Below are 22,512 nucleotides of genomic sequence, written 5' to 3'. Positions count from 1 at the left end.
GTGAGATCATGACCTGAGCTGAAGTCGGACGCTTAACCGACTGAGCCACCCAGGCTCCCCTATAAACCACATCTTTATCCATTCATCAGTTGATGGACATTTGGGCTCTTACCGTAATTTGGCTATTGTTGAAAATGCTGCTATAAACATTGGGGTACCTCTGCCCCTGTGCATCAGCACTCCTGTATCTTGTGGATGAATTCCTAGTGGTGTCATTGCTGGGTGGTAGGGTAGTTCTATTTTTAATTTTTTGAAGTGCGGTTTTTAAATTTTTTTAAATCTTTATTTTTGAGAATGTTTGAGCGGGGGTTGGGGGGCGGGGTGGGGACAGACAGAGAGAGAGAGAGAGACACAGAATCTGAAGCAGGCTCCAGGCTCCAAGCTGTCAGCACAGAGCCTGATGCAAGGCTCGAACTCACGAACCGTGACATCATGACCTGAGCTGCAGTCGGCCACTTAACCAACTGAGCCACCCAGGCGCCCCCCGTTTTTTTAAAACATTTTTAACGTTTATTTATTTTTGAGAGAGAGAAAGAGACAGAGCGCAAGTGGGGGAGGGGCAGAGAGGGAGACAGAGAATGTGAAGCAGGCTCCAGGTTCTGAGCTGTCCGCACAGAGCCAGACACGGGGCTCGAACCCATGATCCTTGAGATCCATGACCTGAGCCGAAGTTGGATGCTTAACCAATTGAGTTGGATGCTTAACTGTACCTCGAGGTACAGTTTTTAAATAGAAGCCAGAAAAGGCCTCAGTGGGAGGCCAAGGGAGAAGGAACAAAGGGACAGATAACTTGGAGGCAGAGCTCCAAGGGGCAAGAATCTCACCGCAGAATATGGTGACGACTTCCTCACTGAAACTGGCTTCTGTTTTTGTCCCAGCTGTAGCTCATTCATCTAGTCAATAAATACTGAACGCTCTACGTGGCAGGCACTGTTGTAAGAGGTCAGGAGCCTGGGAGTGGGTCTAGCCCTAGGAAGTATGGCTGGGCTGCTGGGGGCTCCTTCCAGGCTTTCTTTTCCTTGTCCTCAAATAGTGTCAACCCAGCTGGAGGCAGAGCCCGTTGAGGGCAGGCAGATGGTCGTTTCTGAGGCACCCCCAAAGCACTGGAGCCTCTAGGGGCTCCCTCCTTGCCTGCTTGGCTTCCCTGGGTCGGAGGGTGAGGCTAGCCCTACTCACACGCAACCTTCCATGCCCTTCCTATGAATAGCCTCAATGTCCCACAAGCCAGCTCCCCCTGCCCCCATGGGAGACCTCACAGAGTGTCAGATTGGTAATGGCCCCAGAAGCTGTGGGACATTCCTTGGGCTCCCATCCTGGGGATGTTTATTCTACAGGCGGGCGGAGGGTGAGAAAGGAAAGAAAAATGTGGCAATCTGCTGCATCCACGTCAGCGGCATCATCTGAGGAGGGGAGGGCTCTTCTGAGCACTTAAGTGTGTGGTGGGGGGGGGGGGGGGGGAGGCGAGACATGGGGACATGGAACCTGCCAGCTTTGTCCGTGGTGACTCAGGCCCTTGGGCCCCCCACCTGCCAGCAGCCCGAGGATAAGGAGCAGCCCTGCCCCGCCCTGCCCCGGCCTCCCACCCCTGACTTCGCCTGATAACAAACCAGAAACTGAAACAGAGACAGGATTCCCGGCTTGAAGTCAGAGATGAGTCACAGCTGAGAGCAAGTGTGGTAGCTGAGAAGTGGCACCAGAGAAGCAGACGTGAGCCGAGGGCACCAGAGGTGGGCAGGTGAGTGGGGGCTGGGACGGCGAGGCCAAGGCGCTTCCGCAGGGCCGCGGCCAGGGGAGTGGGTGGGAGGGGGCCTGGCGGTCCCAAGGCTGCCGGGCCAGACCAGAGGCCCTGGGACCGCCGGGCTGAGGAAGCCGGGCGGGGTGGCAAGGGGCCAGCTTCCCCTGTTGCCAGATGGCGTTCATGACAGACAGGGCAGAGGGGACAGGCTGGCTGGGTGGTGGCCGAGGACCCCCGAGGCCTCGGTCTGCCCTTGAGTGATGCCCCTTCCGCCTCCCCTGTCCAGCACGTCTGCGGGTCCTGGTGACACATGGAGAGCGGCACCGAGGTGGTGGCCATGGACTGCGAGATGGTGGGGCTGGGGCCCCTAGGGGAGAGCGGCTTGGCTCGTTGCAGCCTCGTGGACCTCCACGGCACCGTGCTCTACGACAAGTTCATCCGGCCGGAAGGGGAGATCACTGATTACAGGACCCCGATCAGTGGGATCACACCTTGGCACATGCAGGAGGCCACGCCATTTGCCGTGGCCAGGCTGGAGGTGAGTGGAGGGCAGCGTGCCAGCCAGGCCGGGGGGAGGGGGGAGGGGGGAGGGGGAGGGGGAGGGGGGGAGGGGAACCTGCGGACAGCCGCCCGCCATCCGCACACACACTTCCCGGCACCTTGTCCAGGTGCCACATCTGGGACCTGTGACCCCAGCCGTGGAAGATTCCCCCCTCCGCCTCTGCATGACTAGGGCACGGAGAAACCTGTTGGTGTCTTCTTCACATCCCTCAGAAGCCTTCCTCCATCAGACAACCTTAGACTCACATCTGGGAGCAGCCTTCAGGGCATCGGGTCCACCTTGCTGGTCTTGTGATGGGGGGAACTGAGCGCCCCTGATGCCCCCCACAGCGCGATTCTTTGCTCTGCCCTGAGCTGCCACTGGCGAACCCCGTGAGGAAATGAGGAAAGTGAGGCCCTCGCCGGCTGGGCCCTGGTAGCAGGCCTCAGGTCTTGAAGAACAGGCCAGAGCCCCCCCCCCCCACCCACCCCCAGGCTCCGGGAGTTTGTTCCCAGATCGCACAGTAGGGCCCTACCGTCAGCTAGAGGTCAGCGTGTGGCCCCAGGACCTCCCACCCTCCTGCCTCACCTTGTCGTGATGACTTTTCCAGTCTCCGCTTTCTGTTTCTGTTTCTGTTTCTCTGAATCACCAGACGGGAAGCAAAGTCTAGCACCTGCTTTAGTCCCTTCTGGGAAGGTTTGGAGGGGCGAGTAAACTCATCAGTATCTAGGCTGCCGGGGCTCGGGGAAGTCCCCGAAGAACAGAGGGACCGCGGTCCGTCCCAACTCTGCACACCACGTGCGTGCCAGGCTCCAGGCGCTGCAGAGACACCCACGACGGTAGCTACTGTTTACTGAGTGCAGGCTACTCGCAGGGTGCAATCCTGGGCACTGGCCGCCCGGAGCTCACTCACGCCTCCTGAATGGCCTGCCACGAGGCCTCTCAGGAGCTGGTAACTCACAGTTGGGAGGGGCCGGTTTTGAATCTCGGCCGGTGACTTAGCAGGTCCTTGGACGAATTACCTGGGTGGCCTCTCCGCACCCAGTTTCTCCCACCTGGAAAAGAAACTGGGTACGATAGCAGCAGCAACCTCATAGGATTATTGTGAGGCTTGAGAAAGTGCCTAGAGGGGGCGCCTGTGTTATGTAAGGACTCCAAAAATGTTAGCTATTACGAGCATCTGTTATCCCCATGTTGCAGATGGGGAAACTGAGGCCTGCTTGAACTAAGTGTATTGGTTTGCTCGGGCCACCATGGCGGAGTAGCACGGACTGCGGGGCTCAAACAACAGAAATGTACTGTCCCAAAGTCCTGGAGGCAGGAGGTCTGAGCTCAAGGCAGTAGCAGAGATTTGTCTCTTCTGAGGCTGTGAGGGAGAGTCCGTTCTACATCTTTCTGCCAGCTCCTGGGGGTCTGCTGGCAGCCTTCGGTGTTTCTCGGCTTGTAGAAGCATCACCCTAATATCTGCCTTCTTGTTCGAATGGCGATTGCCTTGTGTGCCTGTTTTGTGTCCCCCACTTCCCTTTTATGAAGACACCAGCCATATCGGATTAGGGCCCACCCTAATGACCTGATGACCAGTACTTACATCTGCAATGACGCTGTTTCCAAATAAGTCACATTTTGAGCTATTAGGGGTAGGATTTCAACACAGGAATTGTTGGCAGGGGCGGGGGGACACAATTCAACCCACAAGAGTAAGCGACTCTCAAAGTTTTAGGTAACTAGATGTGGTCAGGACTCAGAACTCAGGCTCAAAAGTCTAGGGCTGTGTGTCCAACAGGGGGCTGCCAGCCACACGTGGCTGAACACCGCCAGTGTTCAAATACCTCCCATGGCTCCCCATTGCCTGAGGTCCCCCCAGCATACACTCATGGCCGTTCAAACCCTACCCACCTGCCATTCCTGCCTGCCCTTACAGCTCAGCCATCATCTAGCCAGTGCTCTTCCAAGCCCCTCCCCCTGCCCTCTCCCATCCCTGCCCCTGGTCCAGGCCAGAGGAGTCCTTCCTGATGCCCTTCCCCACCCTGTCCACCACCCCTACCTCCCCACACTGGACTCTGTAGTGGGGGGCTCCAGTTCTCCTGGCTGTGGCCCCTGTGCTTTATTTATTTATTTTTGTTTATTATTTTTGAGAGAGAGAGAGAGAGAGAGAGAGAATCCAAAGCAGGCTCCTTGCTGACAGTGCAGGGCCTGACACGGAGCTTGAGCTCACGAATCGTGAGATCATGACCTTAGTGGACGCCTAACTGACTGAGCCACCCAGGCGCCCGGGCCCCCACCCAGGCGCCCCGGCCCCTGTACTTGAAAGCTTGTCTGTCCACACACATGGCCTGCCTCATTCCACGTTCCTGCTGTGTACTCTATCTGCCCCCAGATTGGATGGTGTGCTTTGCACACAGAAGGTACCCTGAGAATGTTTGGGGGACTACAGTTGAACCGATTTTCACAAAATACAGAGTTCTGGCAGCGGCATGGAACGAAATCGCCTCTGCCCTCGTGCTGGCCTTTCTGTTAAGATGCAGTGATACGCACACAGCCTGGGAGGTGGAGGGCAAGTGCACTGTCTTTAGAACTTGTCTGGACGTGGCTCTGTGTCCTCTGGCTCGTTGCTAAACCTCTCTGTGCCTTCAGGAGGCACATCTACAGCACAGGGGTGACGAAGCAGCATGGGCGTATCCAGCACCGTGTCCCGGAGCCGTTCTAAGTATTTTCCACACGCCACTGCCTTTACTCTCCACAACAACCCCGGGAAGTAGTTAACCAGTATCATTACTCCATTTGACAGATGAGCAAACTGAGGCACAAGGCTGAGCCAACTGTCCAAGGAAGGAGTAGAGCAGAGACTCAGATTCTGGCTCCAGAGCTTGCTCTGGGATGTTCCGATCCCACGATCCACGTGTATACGCGCTCCGTGAATGCTGAGCATGCAGTATATGTGTGGGACAGTGCTAGGCACCCCACGTTTGAGCCCAGGCGGGAGAAGGCAACGGCTGTCATTTGTTTGCATGAACCAGGACACAAAGGCCGCTTGATCCCACTCCATCGCCCATAGCGTTCTAATCCCAGAGACAGAGACCGGGCTCACGGGCCCCAAGATGTGAAGAGCTCCCAAAGGGAAGAAGCCTATCATTGCCTCCCGCGCCGGGTGACGCCTCTCAGGTGAATTAGGGCTCGCCAGGCTTTGGTTTCACGCAGGCAACTTTCAGAGGCTGCTCACCAACCTGTCTCTTCCTCCCCGAGGAGTGGTGACTGGGTCCCTCCAGTGGTGAGCCATAGACCGGCCCATGGCAGCCAGTGGGTTTCTGGGGATCCACTAAGCCCCCCCCACCCAGTCCACCCTGGAGGGTTGCTACCATAGGGCACTGAGATTGTGCAGGGGATCCCCCCTCCTCTGTTTTTTATTCTTATTTTTGGTAAAGTGGTTACATTACCTTTTTTTTTTTAATGTTTATTTTTGAGACAGTGCAAGCGGAGGAGGGGCAGAGAGGGGCGGGGACAGGGGATCAGAAGCAGGCTCTTTGCTGACAGCACAGAGCCCGAAGTGGGGCTTGAACTCAGAATGTGAAGCAGGCTCCAGGCTCTGAGCTGTCAGCACAAAGCCCGACACAGGGCTCAAACTCACGATCCGTGAGATCTTGACCTGAGCCAAAGTTGGACGCTCAACTGACTGAGCCACCCAGGTGTCCGGTTACATTACTTTCATAGTGGAAAGTAATCGCTTGTTACCTTCCGAAATCTCTAGGTCTGACATCATCTAGAGCAGCGGTTCTCAATGTGGAGTGGGTGTTGCCCCCCAAGGGACAAATGTCTCACTATCTGAGGCATTTCTGGTTGCCACAAGTGGGGCAGGGGGCCTGCTACAGACATCCAGGGGGTAGAGGCCAAGGATAGTGCCAAACATCCTCTAATGCACGGGATGGCCCCTCCCCCAGCCACACACACACCAGAGAAAGTGTGGAAGTTGAGAAACTGGCCTATAGAGCCCCATGAATCAGGCTGCCAGCTCAGAAGAGAACCCAGGAGGAGACTGAGGTCCAGAGAGGGGCAGTGACTTGCTTAAGGACACACAGCAAGCCGTGATACAACTCAGTGTGGTGAGTTAATTAATGCTGTTTGTTTTGTTTTGTTTTGTTTTGTTTTCCTAATTGTAATTTTTAATGGCGTGTAACTTACTTTTGTAAATTAATGCTCCTTTCATGTTAACCCAGTACACTGAGTCGCATCTACCCTCTGACCAGGCTTGGGGAGGGATAATTAGTTTTAGTTGGCAAACAAAACAGCTGAATCCCATGAAACATCCCGGTTTAGGAGGGAAATGCAGACAGAAGAGAGGCCACAGTAGCCTGTGAACAAGGAGTTACTGGGCCAAGCGCCTCCTGCTGGGGCCCCGCCCCCGCTCAGGGGTCTCTGGGGCAGGTGTCTTTGGGGCTTGGCCAGATGGAGGAGGGTGACTTCACCGTCCAGGTTTCCCCTGGCATAAGCAGTCTTAGGGGGTGCGGGGAACAGGCTGGGGCAGGGCCACCTGCAGAACTGGGCAGGGGACAGGAGGAAAGGGGAGACTGAGGCCACTCTTGAAGATCACAGTAAGGCCTGGCCCTCTAGATTTTTCATAAGGGCCCCAGGTGATTTTTCCGACCAGGAACATCCGGGGAATACTTGGAACAAGAGTAGCACTGCAGTAGAAGGACCCTCCAGGCAGACACAGGCCACTGGTCCTGGTGCTACCTTGCCGTGTGACACGGGTACGCGCTGCTCTGTAGCCCCCTTTCCCTGTTGGTAAGATGGTGTGATCATCCCGGCCTTGTAGGGGCTACGTCCCCGATCCAGGAAATCTGGGCGCTGCCCCGGGCCCAGCATGGCTCTCCGCTCCGCCATTAATGACGCTGGAGCAGGTTCTCAGCAGGTGGTAATAACAACTATAATAACACTGATGGGGTCAGGCAGGTCTGGACACCTCACTGCAGCTCTCAAGTCACCAGCTCTGTCACCTGGGCAAGCCTCTTAACCTCTCTGGTCCCCAGGCCCCTCCTCTGGGACATGGAAATCAGAATACCCGGGTTGAGAGGTCTGGCCTGGCGCTGTGAGAGCAGATGGGTGATTGTCCCTCCTCCCCACTCAGTTCTTTCCAGGAATTCGAGTCTCTGCCCCCTGTGTTTGGCACTCCTGACACTGACCGAGGGCAGGTCCCGCGGCCAGCAGGTCACAAAGCCCTGAGGTCCGGCCAGCTGGCACCTTCTCCCCATCCCTGGCTCCGGCTGGCCCCCCTCTTCCCTCCCCGGCCCTGTCTCAGAAAGTCGGGGGAGCCCTGGCTGCTAATGGGCCTCACCTCTCCAGGCCTTTGCCTTACAAATGGGGAAACCGAAGCCCAGAAATGGCCTGTGACCTCCCTGAGAGCACACAGCAAGTCCCAGCAGTCCCTCTCGGCCCAGTGCCCAGTGCCCAGCATGTTTTTGGCCTGAAACATTGCTGACATCTCTCTGCTAAATAGACTCATCTCTTTTTTTCCTGATTCCTTCTGCTTGTCTACCCCCCCCCCCCCACTATTTTATTTGTCTCCTCATGAGCCCAGTGGTGCTGACTGTAGCCACCCCCTGCCAGGACCCTGGGGCTCAGGAAGTGATTAATTTCCCAGGAACCTACCTCACGACGACTCTTGTCCTCTTCCGCCTGGGAGCAGTGCAGCAGTTTCTGGGATGGCAGACAGTCCCTCAGGGCTTTGTGTGAACTGGGCCTGAGCCAGCTCCTCGTTGGGGGAAACAGGCCACATTGTTCAGGAACACAAAGAATGTGAGCCAGAAAAGGTGTGTGACCCACAGCTGCCCTGCAGGGCCTGTGAGCGCCACCCCTCTGCCACGGGCTGGCAGGGCCCTTTCCTCCACAGTAGGACTGAGCTGCTGGTGAGGGCCGGTGTCCTCACCGCTCAGGTGACCTCTAGATCAGCAACACCAGCCCCACCTGTTAGAGACGTGAGATCCAGGGGCGCCGGGGCAGCTCAGGGGCTTAAGCGTCCAACTGTTGATTTCGGCTCAGGTCATGATCTCACGGTTCGTGGGGCTGAGCCCCGCGGCCAGCTCTGAGTTGGGTGCGGAGCCTGCTTGGGATTCTCTGTCTTCCTTTCTCTCTGTCCCTCCCCCACTCTCTTGCTCACTCTCTCTCAAAGATAAATAAATAAACATTGAAAAAAAAGTGAAATCCAGAGTTCGGGGTTCACCAGGTGACTCCCACCCCAAACGTCCACTGGAACCAGCACGGTCCATTCCTCAGGAGAGCTTCCCCAGGCCCTAGGCGTGGGCTCCGTCCAGAGGAGGCCCTGACAAAGCCGTGTGAACAGGGTGGGGTGACGTTGCCTGTTGACAGTAGATGGACGGAGTCCTGCTTCCACCACTGTGGCCAGGGACAAGTCGCCTCATCTCTCTGAGCCTTGGCTTCCTCTTCTGCAGAGTGGCCCCAATGATCCTGTGGTCGCCAAGGGAGAGCATACCAATGTCCCCCATGATGTCTCAGAAGGCCACCAGAAACAGAAGCAGGGCACGGGAGGGTGTCAGCCAGGTGGCAGTCTCCTTCCCCAGGCACAGAAGACAGGCCAGAAGCTATGGGAGAGCTGTCCAGAGGGGGGCCTGAGCCCCAAGATGCCCCTCCAGCTGGGGCCCGACACAGCTCCGCCCCAGAGCCCCCGTCCATCCTTCTCCAGTGACAGCCCAGGTAAAGAAAGGGGAGCCTGCGTGGCCGTAGGTAGGAGGCTGTCCCCAGGGCCACCATGGGAGGGGAGTGGAGACGGAGTCCAGATGGGAGGCTTGGGTACTTTAGCGGTTACTCCCGAAGCTCGGCCCCTGGGCTGGTGGACGCCAGGAGCAGGCCTGCTCTTCCTAAGTGTGCTCGTGACGGGCAGTCCGCTGGCTCTGAAGGCTGGCCCTGCCACTCACCAGCTGTGTGGCCACCCCAGTTATCTAATGGTGCTTAGCAAATCGCCTCCAAACATAGTGGTTCAAGCAATGTCAATATTTACTTTGCTCCTGCACCTGCAGTCTGGTCAGGGGCGGATGGGGACAGCCGTTGGGCTGAGGCAGAGGCACCCGGCAGGCCCAGAGCTGGAACCTCGGGAGGTTGGCTTGCCTACCCATCCCGTGGCTGGCGCCGGGGCCCCCTCAGACTCGGCTCTCTGCCTCCAGTGGTCCCTCCAGCACGGTGGCTTCGGGGCAGCTCCGGGCTGCTGGGACACTGGCCCTCAGAGAAGTCAGAAGTCACACGGGCCGGTCCATATTCAATTCAACTGGATTCCATCTTTTGTGAGAGCCGGAGTCAAGGAATCCGCAAACTTGCTTTAAGATCCTGAAGAGTAACCTGGGGCAAATTATTTCACTCTCTTAGTGCTTCCACTTCTTTGTTTTCATCCGCAAAACATGGGCTGCGTTAGCTTTTTACGGCTGCTTTCTACAAAACCACAGGCTTAGTGGTTTAAAGCCACACGAACGGGTTATCCTTCGGTTCCACGGCTCCACGGTCTGACCCGGGTCTCAAAGGCTGAAATTGAAGTGTGGGGAGGGCTGTGTTCCTTTCTGGAAGCTCTGCGGGGGAGTGCCGTTCCTCGCCTTTTCCGCCCGGGGCCCCCTCCTCCTCCTTCAAGGCCAGCAGGAGCAGGTCAGGTTCTCAGGGCAAATCAGGGCCCTCCACCTGGAAGGGTCCTTGCGATTCCATTGGGCCCATGCGGGTAGCCCAGATCACCTCTCACCTTGCACCCCAAGCCCGCCTGCAGCTTTAACTTCTCTCCGCGTGTAAGGTGCTCCGGATTCTGGGGTTTAAGGCACGGGCAGCTTCGGGAAGTCATTCATCTGCTTGTCACAGCAGGCTTGTTGACAGGGTGACACAGGTGACGTACTTAGATAAGTGCCTGGCACATGGGCGTGCTCAGTAGGTGCCACTGTCCTTACTCGTGCATGAGGAGAGGCCCGGTCCAGCCTCCTCATTATACAGATGATAGAGAGGGTTGAAGCCCAGAGAGGGAGGACAGCTTGCTCAGAGCCACACAGCAAGTCGAGGAGGGACTGCTTCCCTCCCGTACCGCGAGGACCCTCAGTCGGCCCAGACCCGCCCGGAGGACCCCGTGTGATGTGCGGGGCGCGCGTCTCCCTGACCACAGATCCTGCGGCTCCTGAAGGGCAAGCTGGTGGTGGGCCACGACCTGAAGCACGACTTCCAGGCGCTGAAGGAGAACATGAACGACTACTCCGTTCATGACACGTCGGTGGACAGGCTGCTGTGGCGGGAGGCCGGCCTGCAGGACTGCGAGCGCGTCTCCCTCCGCGTGCTCAGCGAGCGCCTCCTCGGCCGGCGCATCCAGGTGAGCACCTGCCTGCTTTGGGGGGGGGGGGGCTGGCCCCTCCCCCCAGGGCCCGGGCCCCTCCACCCCCCCGGGGCTCCAGAACCAGCATTGGACCCCGAAGGCGCTCTGCGTCTCCCCCACAGCCTTGAGAGGCCGTGTGCTTGCCAGCGAGGAGGGGCGCTGGCCTCGGGGTTCCCCAGCAGCCGGCCCTGGACGAGGACCCGAGCGCAGGTTCATTCCAGAGGTGACCCCGGGACGTGCTGGTGGAGCCCAGCGCCCAATATAGGTCTTGTTTGTTTTTAAACTCCAGCCAGTTACTCTGTGGATAACTGAAGTTTTTTTCTTTAATGTTGATTTATGTTTGAGAGAGAGCCAGTGTGAGCGGGGAAGGGGCAGAGAGAGAGGGGGGTAAGGGACAGAGGATCCCAAGCGGGCTCCGTGCTGACAGCAGAGAGCCCAATGCGGGGCTCGAACTCACTAACCTTGAGGTCCTGACCTGAGCGCATGCTTAACCAACTGAGCCACCCAGGCGCCCCGATAACTGACGTTTAATCCCACTGCGGGCCTCTGGAACAGGGTAAAACGCAGCCCTCAGATCTTTTCCAGGGAGCGGCGGTATTTACACACCGCTCCCAGCAGGCAGGGCTGCTGCTGCTCCCGGAGCCCCCATTTCTCGGCACTCGTAGTCTCCGGCGAGGCCCAGAAGGGGGGGTCCTTGGGGGCTCACGGAGGTGGCAGGGCCGAGGGAGGTGGGCCGGGCACCAGCAGCCACGGGTCCACGTGGGGGAGGTATTTATTAGCACCTACTCTGTGCCGGGCTGGTCAGGATGCTGGAGACGCAGGGCTGAGCAGGGCTGGCCTTGTGCTTGAGGAACTCCTGGGTTGAGGGAGGGATGAAGGAAAGCAGGTCTTCAGGAATCTGAAGGGCGAGTCTTAGTGGAGGAGGGCGGGGAGGGGAGGGCACCAGGAAGTGGGGAGGGAGCAGGGCACGAGCCTGCTTTTGGACCCCTCCGTTAGCCTTGTGGCACGCAGGACGGAGGACAGAATACACAGCAGGTGGATTCACCCAAGTGCTGAGCAAGTAGCATTTAGAAACATCATTGGGGCATTTAAAAACAAAATTTTTAAAAATTTTTTTTTCAACGTTTTTTATTTATTTTTGGTACAGAGAGAGACAGAGCATGAACGGGGGAGGGGCAGAGAGAGAGGGAGACACAGAATCGGAAACAGGCTCCAGGCTCTGAGCCATCAGCCCAGAGCCCGACGCGGGGCTAGAACTCACGGACCGCGAGATCGTGACCTGGCTGAAGTCGGACGCTCAACCGACTGCGCCACCCAGGTGCCCCAAAAACAAAATTTTTTAACATATTTATTTTTGAGATAGAGAGAGACAGAGCACGAGGGGCAGAGGGAGACACGGAATCAGAAGCAGGCTCCAGGCTCCAAGCTGTCAGCACGGAGCCGGACACGGGGCTCGAACCCCCTGAACTGTGAGATCATGACCTGAGCCGAAGTCGGGGCTTAACCAACTGAGCCATCCAGGTGCCCTGGAGTATTTTTTTTATATTCGCCTGGTCCCCTGGAGCCCCCTCTGTGTCTGTGTGTCTGCAGCCCCTCCTCCCCTCACCGGATTATAAGCACCTCGAGGACACAGCCTGGTTCTCCGGATGCTGGAAGCTGTGCCTGGCCGTGCCTGGGCCTAGTGCCCCAGCTCTGGGTCAGACAGGAGAAGCCGGGCCTGCTCCAGCCACCTGCGGAGTCCAGGGTGTCAGAAGCCTGGGGACACTCACCCACCGACCCCCCTCAGGGCCCGGGAAACCGGGGTGCAGGCGGGGAAGGCCCAGGTCACAGGGGGTCTCTGCATTCAGCCCTACCCCAAGTCCCCCCCTGCTCTGTCCATGTGTCTACAGAACAGCCAGTTTGGACACAGCTCGGTGGAAGACGCCAGGGCGACGATGGAGCTCTACCGAATCTCCCTGCAAATTCGGGCCCGCTGAGGGCTGCCGGCCCGGTGGTGGGTGACCGCAGCTCCAGCCGGCCCCTTCCGCAGGGACTCCCCCAGGGTCTTCTTCTCTTCGGGACGGCAACTCCCCTGCTTTTGGAAAATGCGTCTTTGGTAGTAAAATGGCTCTATATTTTTTTCTGCTGCCCCAGTGGCTACTCCTGTTGCCTTTTTTGGAGCCGGGTGGTGGTGACGGGCCATGGTCCACGTGAGGCTTAGGCAACAGGGAAGACGGGGCTGGAATGGGGGGCTGGGGAGCGTATGTCAGTCTCTTTAATAATGTGGAATCCTTGAGGAATCTAGGTGGTATGCAGCTAAATAATGCCCTTGCCTCTGCCTCCCTTTTTCTGTTGCGCTTATGCCCAGGGGAGTGGCACCCAGCTCAGAGGTCTGTTCGTGTCATCTTGGAATGGGTGCCAAGGCCCTGGGGAGCCCGGAAGCCGAGGTACAGAGACTGTGGGGGGCGCTTCCCGAAGTGACCTTCAGCAAGTTGCCCCTCCTCTTGTAAAACGAGGAAGCAAAGGCAGGGGACTCTGAAGTCAGAGAGAACGAGGCTGGACTCTGGGCTCTGGCATGTAGGAGCCGTGTGACCCAGAGCGAGTGACTTAATGGCTCTGTGCCTCAGTTTCTCCATCTGTAAAATGGGGGATTCTAACAATTCCTAGGGTTCTCGTGAGATGTTGCGTACAAAGCCCCTAGCACCACGCCTGTCATAGCTTGAGCACCCAGCAAACGTCAGTAACTGGGGGTTATTGTCTTGGGAGACCCCAGGGAGAGCAACTGCACTCTGCTGTGGGTCCCTGACCTCTGACGGAAGGGCGTGCATGGCGTGTGGGGAGGAGGGTGCACACCAGAGCAGTCACTGCTCATCGGAAGCAGCAGATGCAGAGTTGGTACTTTTAATCCATGGCGGGGTCCCTCCAAACCAGAATTACCCTGGGGAGAGGGGGGCAGGTGATTCTGGCGCCGAGGACACTTCAGGCACCTGAGATGCTTTTTAAGCAACCCCAGTCCCTAAGCACCGTGTTCTCACACTTGACCAAGCATCAGCATCACCTGGAGGGCGCCGGGCCCCACCCCCAGACTATCCAACTCAGCCAGACTGGGGTGGGGCCCCAGAATCTGCATTCCTAACAAGTTCCTCACTGATGCTGGCGGCCCAGACCACGCTGTGAAAGCCACCGCTAAGCATCAGGTGATTGAACGTGCGGCCGCAGCTGAGAGCCACTGGCCTATGGTCCGGGTGCCACCAGGCTGGACCCCTGCCATCCCCTCTGGCTGCCAGCTCATGCAGAGAGAGGCCCACAGCCCTGAGAAATGTGTCCCAAATGGCCCCACCCCGCAGATGAGGGACTTCAGGTAAGGTTAAGGACACAAGGGACTCAAATCCAGGCCCGACTGCCTCATAATGGCAGCGCCCCCCCACTCGCACACTGACTTCTGGGGACCTGGAGGACTCCCTCCCCCGTCTGGGAATGCGGGGAGGTGCAGCTTGCTCTCTCCTGCCCTGGCCCCCACCTGACTTCCAGGGCTGTGACCGGGCCCTCTGCTGGGATGATCTGGGGGAGCCTTCAAAGCAGCCGGGTGCGGCCGCCTTGCCTGGCTGAGACTGGCCAGCAGGTGGTGCCCTTGGGCCGTCCGCTGGGCCGGAGGCCTCAAAGGCAGAACAGGCTGGAGGAACACTTGGGCAAGAAGTGTGAGGGGCTGTCTTTAAAAATGGTTAGGGGGCTGCAACCGTGACCCTCTAGGCCGCCCTCACTTAGCCGCTGAGCTGAGGCTCACAGAGGGGCTGGGACGGTGAAGCAGCCTGGCCTAGAAGGTGAGCCTGGGCTCTCGGACTCCCAGGTCAAGGTCCTTTCCACGCCTTCAGGCCTCCTTGGAAGGAGGGGTGAACCAGGACTCCCAGAGCAGTGGCACTCCCCAGGGAAATCCGTACCCAGCTTCCCACTTCCGGCCGTGGTGCTAGGATGCCCCCCGTGGGGAGGTGCCCACCCTACCTCCCAGGCGGATGCCGAGGGGAGGGTCAGGACCCCAGAGGGGGCGTGTGCCATGGGCTCTGGCCCCGCTCAGGAGCCCCCATCTTCCGTTCAGCCAGTTCCCCGGGGGGAGCGGCACAGTCACACGGGAGACTCCGAGGTGGTCCTCCAGAGAGCACCAGCTTCAGAGTCAGGCTGACGTGGCTTGCGGGTCTCACCCCTGAGAGAGCAGCCGTCCCACCGGGTGGGCCAAGAAGGGGGTTGAGACCTCATTCGCAGGGTGCCCAGCACCAGGCCGGAGCGGGGTGAGGAGTAAAATAAAGGCCCGCCTCTGAACTCCCGACCTACCTGGGTCCCAGCACAGCTGGAGTTCTTGCCGGCAAATGTCAGTGTCATTCGATGAGGCGGAGGAGCTAATGCTTGCTGCGTGGCTGCTTTGCGAGGAGTTGTGTCGTCCGCTCCCAGTGGCCTGGACAAGCAACTCAGAAAGCAGAGCTGGTGAAAGCAGGAGCCCTGCTCTTACCCGGGGGCTAGAGTCTTCCTCGCACAACTTCGCCTCAGTCTCCTCATCTGTAAAATGGGTATGTTAGTCCCAACGCCCGTAGCTGTCCACGGGAGCAGATAGGGCCGGGGAAGTGAAACCGCCCTGCAATCTGCCGCAGCCTGTACAGGCTTCGGGTGGAATCTCGTCGCCCAGCGAGGCCACTGCCGCCTGCCCTTCTGCCCTCGGTTCCTGCAGGTACAAGTCAGGGTCCACCCCAGACACACAGGCAGAAGGTGGAGCTGGGCCTTGCCTTCTGCTCCCTCCTTCCTGAGCCCTTTAGCCGCCCCACTTTACTCCCCCGGCTAGTTTCCACTCCCCAACCCTGCCCCAGCTTCCTTCAGACCCACTGCCGCTGGCATCCTCCCCTAGCGCTGCCCTCCTGGACCGGGGTCGGGCGTGCCCATTCTTACTTTGTCCCTTCTATCTCAGCTCACGGTGCATCTGCCCCCGGGTGCCCTTCCCAGACCCTAAACACCCTGGGGAACTGTCTCTGCTCCAGGGCAGGATGGCCAGGTGAGTGAAGCTACTGTCCAGTCCCCAGAGACCATGATAGAGCCCAGCGTAATGACACCTCCAGGAGAGGGAGGGGGAGTTTGCAGGGGTGCTGGTCTCTCGCCAGGTGAGCGCTCTACCTGGCGTCCTGGCCAGGGCGGCTCAGGATATGTGGTCTCACCTGAGCCCGTCTCCTCCTGCCCCAGGTGGGCCTACAGGGTGAGCTAGAGGAGAAGAAGGGAGAGTGTGGGCAGGTGCTCCAAAGCTCCCAGGTGTAAACGCCTAAGGGACCAGTCCAGGAAACAAAGGAGGGACTCAGGGCTGACGTGCCCTGCAGCACGGGCCGTGCGTGCGTTGATTGTGTGGACTCAGCTGATGGTGGCCGTGCAGAAATGCTGACCGGTGGAAACATCTTCAGGGCTGTGTCTGGCCCCCAGGCCACCAGTGTGAGACCTAAATGAACACCAGTGTTCATTTATTTATTTTTGAGAGAAAGAGAGTGAGCAGGGGAGATGCGGAGAGTGGGGGTTGGGGAGGGGGGAACAGAGGATCCAAAGAGGGCTCCGTGCTGATAGCAGAGAGATTGGTGCAGGGCTCGAACTCACAAACTGTGAAATCACAACCTGAGCGAAAGTCGGATGCGTAAGCGACTGAGCCACCCAGGTGCCCCGAGAATGCGCTGCCTTGAAAGCACTCCTCAGTGGGTTGGGGCCCTGATTTATATGCTCAGGGCTTGCCCCATCGAAGTTCCCACCCAGGATAAATCCAATCCCACTTCTACGGGGTGACCTGTCTCCTACCTTTACACCATTTTCACGTCTCTCACTTCTAGTACCCTGAGTCTTTTAAGCTTAGTTATTTGAGAGAGAGAGAGAGAGAGAGAGAGAGAGAGAGAGAGAGAGAATGTGAGTGAAGGCAGGGGACAGGCAGAGAGAGAGAATCCCAAGCAGGATCCACGCTGTCAGTGCAGAACCTGAAGTGGGGCTCGAACTCAAAAACTGTGAGATCATGATCTGAGCTGAAACCAAGAGTTGGACACTCAACCCACGGAGCCACCCAGGCGCCCCTACCCCGAGTCTTTGACTTTCCAGGTTAGATGCCCCAATGTCATCAGCGTTTTCCCCTCTCTGTGGGGCCCCTCCCATTTCCCCTCTGTCCCACCACCTGCCCATCGCCCGGCCTGTCCGTCCCTTCCCTGCCCACTCCCCGCAACCCCCTAGTCAGCGATTCTCAGCAAGTGGGGAAAGGGTGGGAAGGGAACCAGGACTCCCTGAGACAAGGGTGCAAGCATCATCCTCCGGCCCGGGGCTGGCTTGGGGAAGACCTGTATGTTCACACGGATCCGGCAGAATGAACTGAGGCACTGAGGATGGGGTCCCTTTCTGCCACCCAACCCCGAGGCATCGAGGAGAATTTGGGGGTGGCTGGAAATGACGGTCTAAAAATGGCCCTGTCTCACTGCACGTACCTGAGTCACCTCTGACTCAGGCCCGTTTGCTGCTGGGGTGAGGGGACTGGAAAGGTCTCTTTCGCCTCTCACACCCCTCGGCCTTCCCTCCCTCCTTCGCCCGCCCGGCCTGAATGGAGAAAAGCGCTTCTATTCAGGGACAGGATTCTCTGCCCTGCCCTGGCCGGCTAGCTGTCTTCGGGCACTCGCCCAGCCCCCGCTCCCCACCACCCCCGGCCCCGTCCAAAGGCCCGCTGTCTTCCAGGGTGAGGATCCAGCCCGGTCTGGTTCCAAGGGTGGTAAGAACGCTGCCCGCTTCCTGCCCGGCGTGCTGCGGGCTGGGCCGGGCTCCGCGGCCAAGAGACTTACTCACTCGTGGAACAATTTCTCCTCTATATGGAAAGAACATATGCTTTTCCTGCTGGGGGAAGAGAGGGTTTTGAGCAGCTTTGCCGAGACGTGTAGGAAAAGGCAAACGTTGGCCTGGCCCCAGCACCCTGCTTTCAAGCCATGTGCTGTGTGGTCGGTGGCAGAACACGTTGGCATCCGATCCCAGGTGCGGGGGGGTGGGGGGCGGGGGGAGGGGGTGGGGAGGCCCCGGGAATACTGTTCGGGACCTCCGATTTAGGACACTGAGCTAGCGGGTGTCGTCACGTCTTCATTTTCCTGTTCTGTCCTCCAGCGTTCGGGGCTCAGCCATCCCAGCAGACCCCCCACCCAAGACCCTCAGTCTGAAGGAGGAGCTCGAGCCGTGGGGAGCCGGTAGGACCTGGCCGTTCAGATCTCACTGCACCCAGGACTGGCTGGAGTCTAAAGAAAGGAGAGGCAGCTATAAAATAAAAATTCTTTCTCTGTGAGCTAGCATCTTTCCTCTAAGGGACAGGAAAAGGCTGGAAGCAAGAGATCGAGGCTGGCGCTCCTCTGCGATGAGGAAACCCCAGGAGCCTGGACCGCAGTGCAGCCACAGGAAGGGCAGGACCCGGCTGGCAGCAGGCTGAAGGCCAGTCACTCCCCCCCCCCCCCCCACCAACCAATTGCTTCCGGGCTGGGCACTCCTGAGCAGTAGCCCCTCTGAGCTTCTGTTCCTGACCTGCAGACTGGGGATAGTGATAACCGCCCGGTGCAAGGGTCAGAGACAACGATGTGAAGTGATGGGAACAGACGGACGCTCAGAGAAACACGGCCTTGAACCAAGATGCATCCCCACTCTGAGCCCGGGCCTGGCTGCTGGCCAGGGTGGGGGATGGGCACCAGGCCTGGAAACACCTGCTGTGGCCGATTGTTTCTGGGTCCTCCAGGAACCGGGGGCCTTTTGTCCCGCCCTCTCGGGCCTGCCCCTTATTCAGTTTATTCACGTCAATAAATTGCGCCTCCTGGTGTACTGCTGGTGTGTTAATGGTCTGGGCCCCTATAACGGAATATCATAGACTTTGATTTTCACAGTTCTCGAGGCCCGGAAGTCCAAGCTCAAGGTGCCACCAGGCCTGACATCTGGTGAAGGCTCCTCCTGGTTTGCAGACAGCCATCTTCTTGTGGTGGAGACAGAGGGCACCTCTTGTGTCTGTTCTCTTCTTTAAAAAAAAAAAAAATTTTTTTTAATGTTTACTTTTGAGAGAGAGAGACACACACACAGAGTGTGAGCAGGGGAGGGGCAGAGAGAGAGGGAGACACAGAATCCGAAACAGGCTCCAGGCTCTGAGCTGTCAGCACAGAGCCCGACGCGGGGCTAAAACTCACGGACCGTGAGATCATGACCTGAGCTGAAGTCAGACGCTTAACTCACTGAAGTGGCCCCGGCGCCCCTCTTGTGTCTCTTCTAAGGACACAAATCCCATAATGGAGGCCCCACCCTCATGACCTGACTCCCTCCTACAGGCCCCACCTCCAAACACCTTGGCACTGGGGATGAGGGAAAGGGGAAGCCAGCCAAGGCCCAGGGAGGTTAAGTAACTTGGCCAGCGTCGCGCAGGGATGAATGGTAGGTTTGGGACTTGAATTCATCTTAGGGGGAAAGATGCTTGGGATTCGTCACCCGTGGAGGGGAATGAAAAACCCGATCTTTCCTCCTTCTATAGCAGCACAAGGCCCGCCCTGGTGTGGAGAGGAAAATGTCCCAGGACAAGGGGAGATTGGGTCAGGATTCAGGGTTCCTGGCCTTCGGCAGCAGGCACTGGAAAATGGAATTTAACCGATGTTATTGGCACCTACTGTTTACAAGGCATACCATAGCATCTCCCAGTTTAAAACCAAAGCAAAGAAAACCCTCAATCCTATACTTTCCCACCTATTGTCCCAGCACCCTTTCTCCCCCAGGCATCTCAAACATCATCTACACCCCGTCTCTCCTTATTCTCACCTCTCGTTTGCTCTAAACCCCAACTCGGCCTTCTCTTCCTGCCTCTCCACGGAAACTGTTCTCACCAGATTACCAGCGAGCTCCATATTGGCAACTTCAAGATATCTTTAGGTTCTCATCTTGTTAGATCTCTCCACATATTTCAACTTTCCCGGAGTGAGTTTCCTCCCTCATTGTCATTACCACCAGTCACCGTGCCATACTGCGGATCTGCAGAACTTACGTATCACTGGAAGTTTGTGCCCTTGGGCCAATGTCTCCTCTCTCCCTCTCTCCCACTCCCCCAGCCCCTGGTAACCACCATTGTAGTCTCTGTTTCTGTGAATTTGGCTTTTTTAGATCTCACATGTAAGGGAGATCATACAGTATCTGTCTTTCTTCTTTGTGACTTGTTCCCAGACATGCTCTAATCTGAAGTATATGGTTCAACAAGTTTTGACAAATGCCCATATAACCATATATATCCAGATAACCTACACTTCTGTACATGTAAACATTTTCATTGTCCCAGAAAATTCCCTCATTCTCCCTCTCCAGTATCCACTATTCTTTTTTAATTTTTTAATGTTTATTTACTTTTGAGAGAGAGAGAGAGAGAGAGAGCATGAGCGGGGGAGGGCAGAAGAGAGGAGGAGACACAGAATCCAAAGCAGGCTCCAGGCTCCGAGCTGTCAGCACAGAGCCCGACGTGGGGCTCGAACTCATGAACCGTGAGATCATGGCCTGAGCCGAAGTCGGACACTCAACTAACTGAGCCACCCAGGCGCCCCCAGTATCCACTATTCTAATGTCTACCTCCATGATTAGTTCTGCCTGTTCTAGAAGGTCGCATAACTGGAATCATATAGTATATACCCTTTTGCTCAGCATAATAGTTTTGAGATTCATTGACGTTATTGCATGTACCCATGGTCCATTCCTGCAGGGATAGAAATGTTCTGTACCTGCACCGTCCAGTGTTGTAGCCACTCACATGTGGCTATGGAGCACTTGAAATGTGGCTAGTGTGACTGAGGGATTACGTGGTTTGTTTTTTTTTTTTACTTTTTTTTATTTCAGAGAGAGAGAACATGTGCATGAGCAGGGGAGAGGGACTGGGGGGGGGAGGGAGGGAGAGAGAGAGAGACAGAGAGAGAGAGAGAGAGAATCTCAAGCAGGCTGTGGGCTCTGTGTGGAGCCCTATGCATGGCTTGATCCCATGACCCTGGAGCCACGACCTGAGCTGAAATCAAGAGTCAGATGCTCAACCAACTGAGCCACCCAGGTGCCCTGGGATTGAGTTTCTAAATTCGATTTCGTTTTAATTTGTTAAAAATCAAACAGCCACATGTGCTTACTGGCCACTGACTACTATAGTGGACAATGCAGATTTAAAAAAAAAAAAAACACTGAAAGAATTAGGAGGAGAAGTCAACCAAGCAGTGATAATAGTTGGAAATATTCATGGACTCCTGTCAGAACTGGGCTGATAGAGCAACAGGGAAGGACAGATGCTCATAAAAACCTTTACCATTTTTGTCTTTATTTCCGTTTTGACCCCGAAAAAGTTGGACTGTTTACACTGTTTGATAACAAATAGACATACTCCACTATGTACATAACTGATTTCATCCACTGTCATCATGATTCATGTTTTGCCACATTTTGGGCATTCGAAAACATTTCCCCCTGTGGAACTCTGGGTCGATATTTGGATGATCCACTGTATTGAAGGCAAGAAGTAATAAAGGGCCCTCTGCACACCCATCATCTACATTCTCGTGACCCTGGGTTCCTTTCCAGCTACTGCCATCTCTCTCCTTCTCCTCCCAGCCAGTATTTGCCCCAGGAGAAGCAAGACTTTACTGTCCTCTCCTTGTCCCTCTCAATGGACTGGCTCCAACGTCCTAACGACTTGGCTGGAGGAGCTCTAACCAACTCTCTCAAGAAGCTTCCAATGGCCAAATCTGATGGACACTTTTCAGTGCTGATCCTCAGCCCCTTCTCTGCAGCATTTAACAGTGTTGGCCACACCCTCCTGGAACTCCTTTTTTTTTTTTTAGAATGAGAGCCTCTCCTGATCCTTTCCAGCCTGCTACCTATTTCTCTGCAGGTTCTTTTTTCTGCCCACCCCTTCAACAGCAGTGTTTCCTTCAAGCTCTTCCCCCTCAGCCATTGCCTGGTCTCCCTGGGCAATTTTACTTCTGTTCATAACTTCAATTGTCCCTTTTAGGTGATGACTCACTAGCCTCTTTCTTAAACTCTAAGCTTGTCCAACTGGACTCTCCACGGGCACATCAAACAGCACGCCCCCAAATTCTGCCTAGTGTCATCATTCCCTTGTATCTTCCTCATGTATTTCAATCTTGCTCTCATGATTCCATCATCCATCCATCCATCCATCCATCCATCCATCCATCCATCCATCCATCCACTTAAGCCAGAAACCAAGACTTTTCTCGGCCCCTCCTTCTCCCTTCCACTTCTATATCCAAACACTCTCCAAACCCTAAGGATTCCATTTTCCAGTTTCTCCTGCATTCCCTGGCATCTTCATTGCCTTAGCTCATGACCACACCATCACTTTCCTGGGCCACTTAAATTTTCTTCCACTGGACCCGTATTTACAGTCGGGCTCAGCTTCACTCCTGATTTCACACCTTCGTCCTAAAAGCCAAACAGGTGCCATTCTCCTGTTCAAAATATCTTTCAGTCAAGTTTGGTGGGTATTCATTGTGCAGTATTCATTTCTTCTTCTTTTGGAAATGACCCTTCGGTATTTCTTTGAGATCTACTTTTCTCTACAGTGTGTGGACCTGATGGGATCACAGATCAAGAGTTCCTGGCCTGCCCAAGCTAGACCAATCGGTCTCTGTATCCAAGAGCTTTGAATCTTGTGTGGATTGATTCGAGGCTGCCGGAGTATTGCTCGCTGATGCCAGCAGCAGCAGCCTGACAAACCAGAAGCTCTCATTTACCTAGACTCTTGGCACCTCCCAGTTCCTGTTCTTTTCCAGACCTAATTCGTGAACCGTTTTCTTTTTTCTTTCTTTTTTTTTCTTTCAGGTCTATGAGTTACCGGATATTCTTCAAAGAAGTCCGTCTTCTGATAAAATT

At 56.4% G+C, this 22,512-nt stretch overlaps 2 protein-coding genes across 6 annotated transcripts in view; one reads left to right on the top strand and one right to left on the bottom strand.

Moving 5' to 3' along the window:
• Positions 1-1,467: 1,467 nt before the first annotated feature.
• Positions 1,468-12,746, top strand: ISG20 (interferon stimulated exonuclease gene 20). Of its 5 annotated transcripts, none has more exons than XR_006704400.1 (5): positions 1,468-1,727; positions 2,022-2,273; positions 8,720-8,981; positions 10,417-10,617; positions 12,510-12,746. XR_006704400.1 is itself a non-coding variant. In XM_045448694.1 (4 exons), the coding sequence occupies exons 2-4, from the start codon at positions 2,046-2,048 to the stop codon at positions 10,746-10,748; spliced, it is 435 nt and encodes a 144-aa protein (XP_045304650.1). In that variant the 5' UTR covers positions 1,551-1,735; positions 2,022-2,045; the 3' UTR covers positions 10,749-11,013. The 5 variants fall into 5 exon arrangements, 2 of the variants coding, with proteins under 2 accessions (XP_045304650.1, XP_045304649.1); XR_006704399.1 differs by lacking the exon at positions 12,510-12,746 and adding an exon at positions 10,743-11,023 and having other exon boundaries at positions 1,477-1,735; XR_006704398.1 differs by having other exon boundaries at positions 1,478-1,735.
• A 4,878-nt stretch (positions 12,747-17,624) lies between these two features.
• LOC123582296 overlaps positions 17,625-22,512 on the bottom strand; it is a 159,734-nt gene continuing 154,846 nt past the window's right edge. Inside the window, exon 6 of the mRNA XM_045448506.1 lies at positions 17,625-18,628. Within this exon, the coding sequence (XP_045304462.1) occupies positions 18,469-18,628 (160 nt within the window). The 3' untranslated portion in view covers positions 17,625-18,468. The remainder of the gene's footprint in view (positions 18,629-22,512) is intronic.

This window comes from Leopardus geoffroyi, chromosome B3, assembly GCF_018350155.1.
Source record: "Leopardus geoffroyi isolate Oge1 chromosome B3, O.geoffroyi_Oge1_pat1.0, whole genome shotgun sequence".
Classification (NCBI taxonomy): domain Eukaryota; kingdom Metazoa; phylum Chordata; class Mammalia; order Carnivora; family Felidae; genus Leopardus; species Leopardus geoffroyi.
Note: the sequence above shows the minus strand (reverse complement) of the source record. Positions and strands in the feature narration are given on the sequence as shown.

Excerpts from the sequence above, each read along its gene's own strand:
- ISG20 (XM_045448693.1), top strand. The coding sequence starts at position 2,046 with ATGGAGAGCGGCACCGAGGTGGTGGCCATGGACTGCGAGATGGTGGGG. Across the intron at positions 2,274-10,416 it reads TTGCCGTGGCCAGGCTGGAG|ATCCTGCGGCTCCTGAAGGG; the intron begins GTGAGTGGAGGG and ends CCCTGACCACAG. Across the intron at positions 10,618-12,509 it reads TCCTCGGCCGGCGCATCCAG|AACAGCCAGTTTGGACACAG; the intron begins GTGAGCACCTGC and ends ATGTGTCTACAG.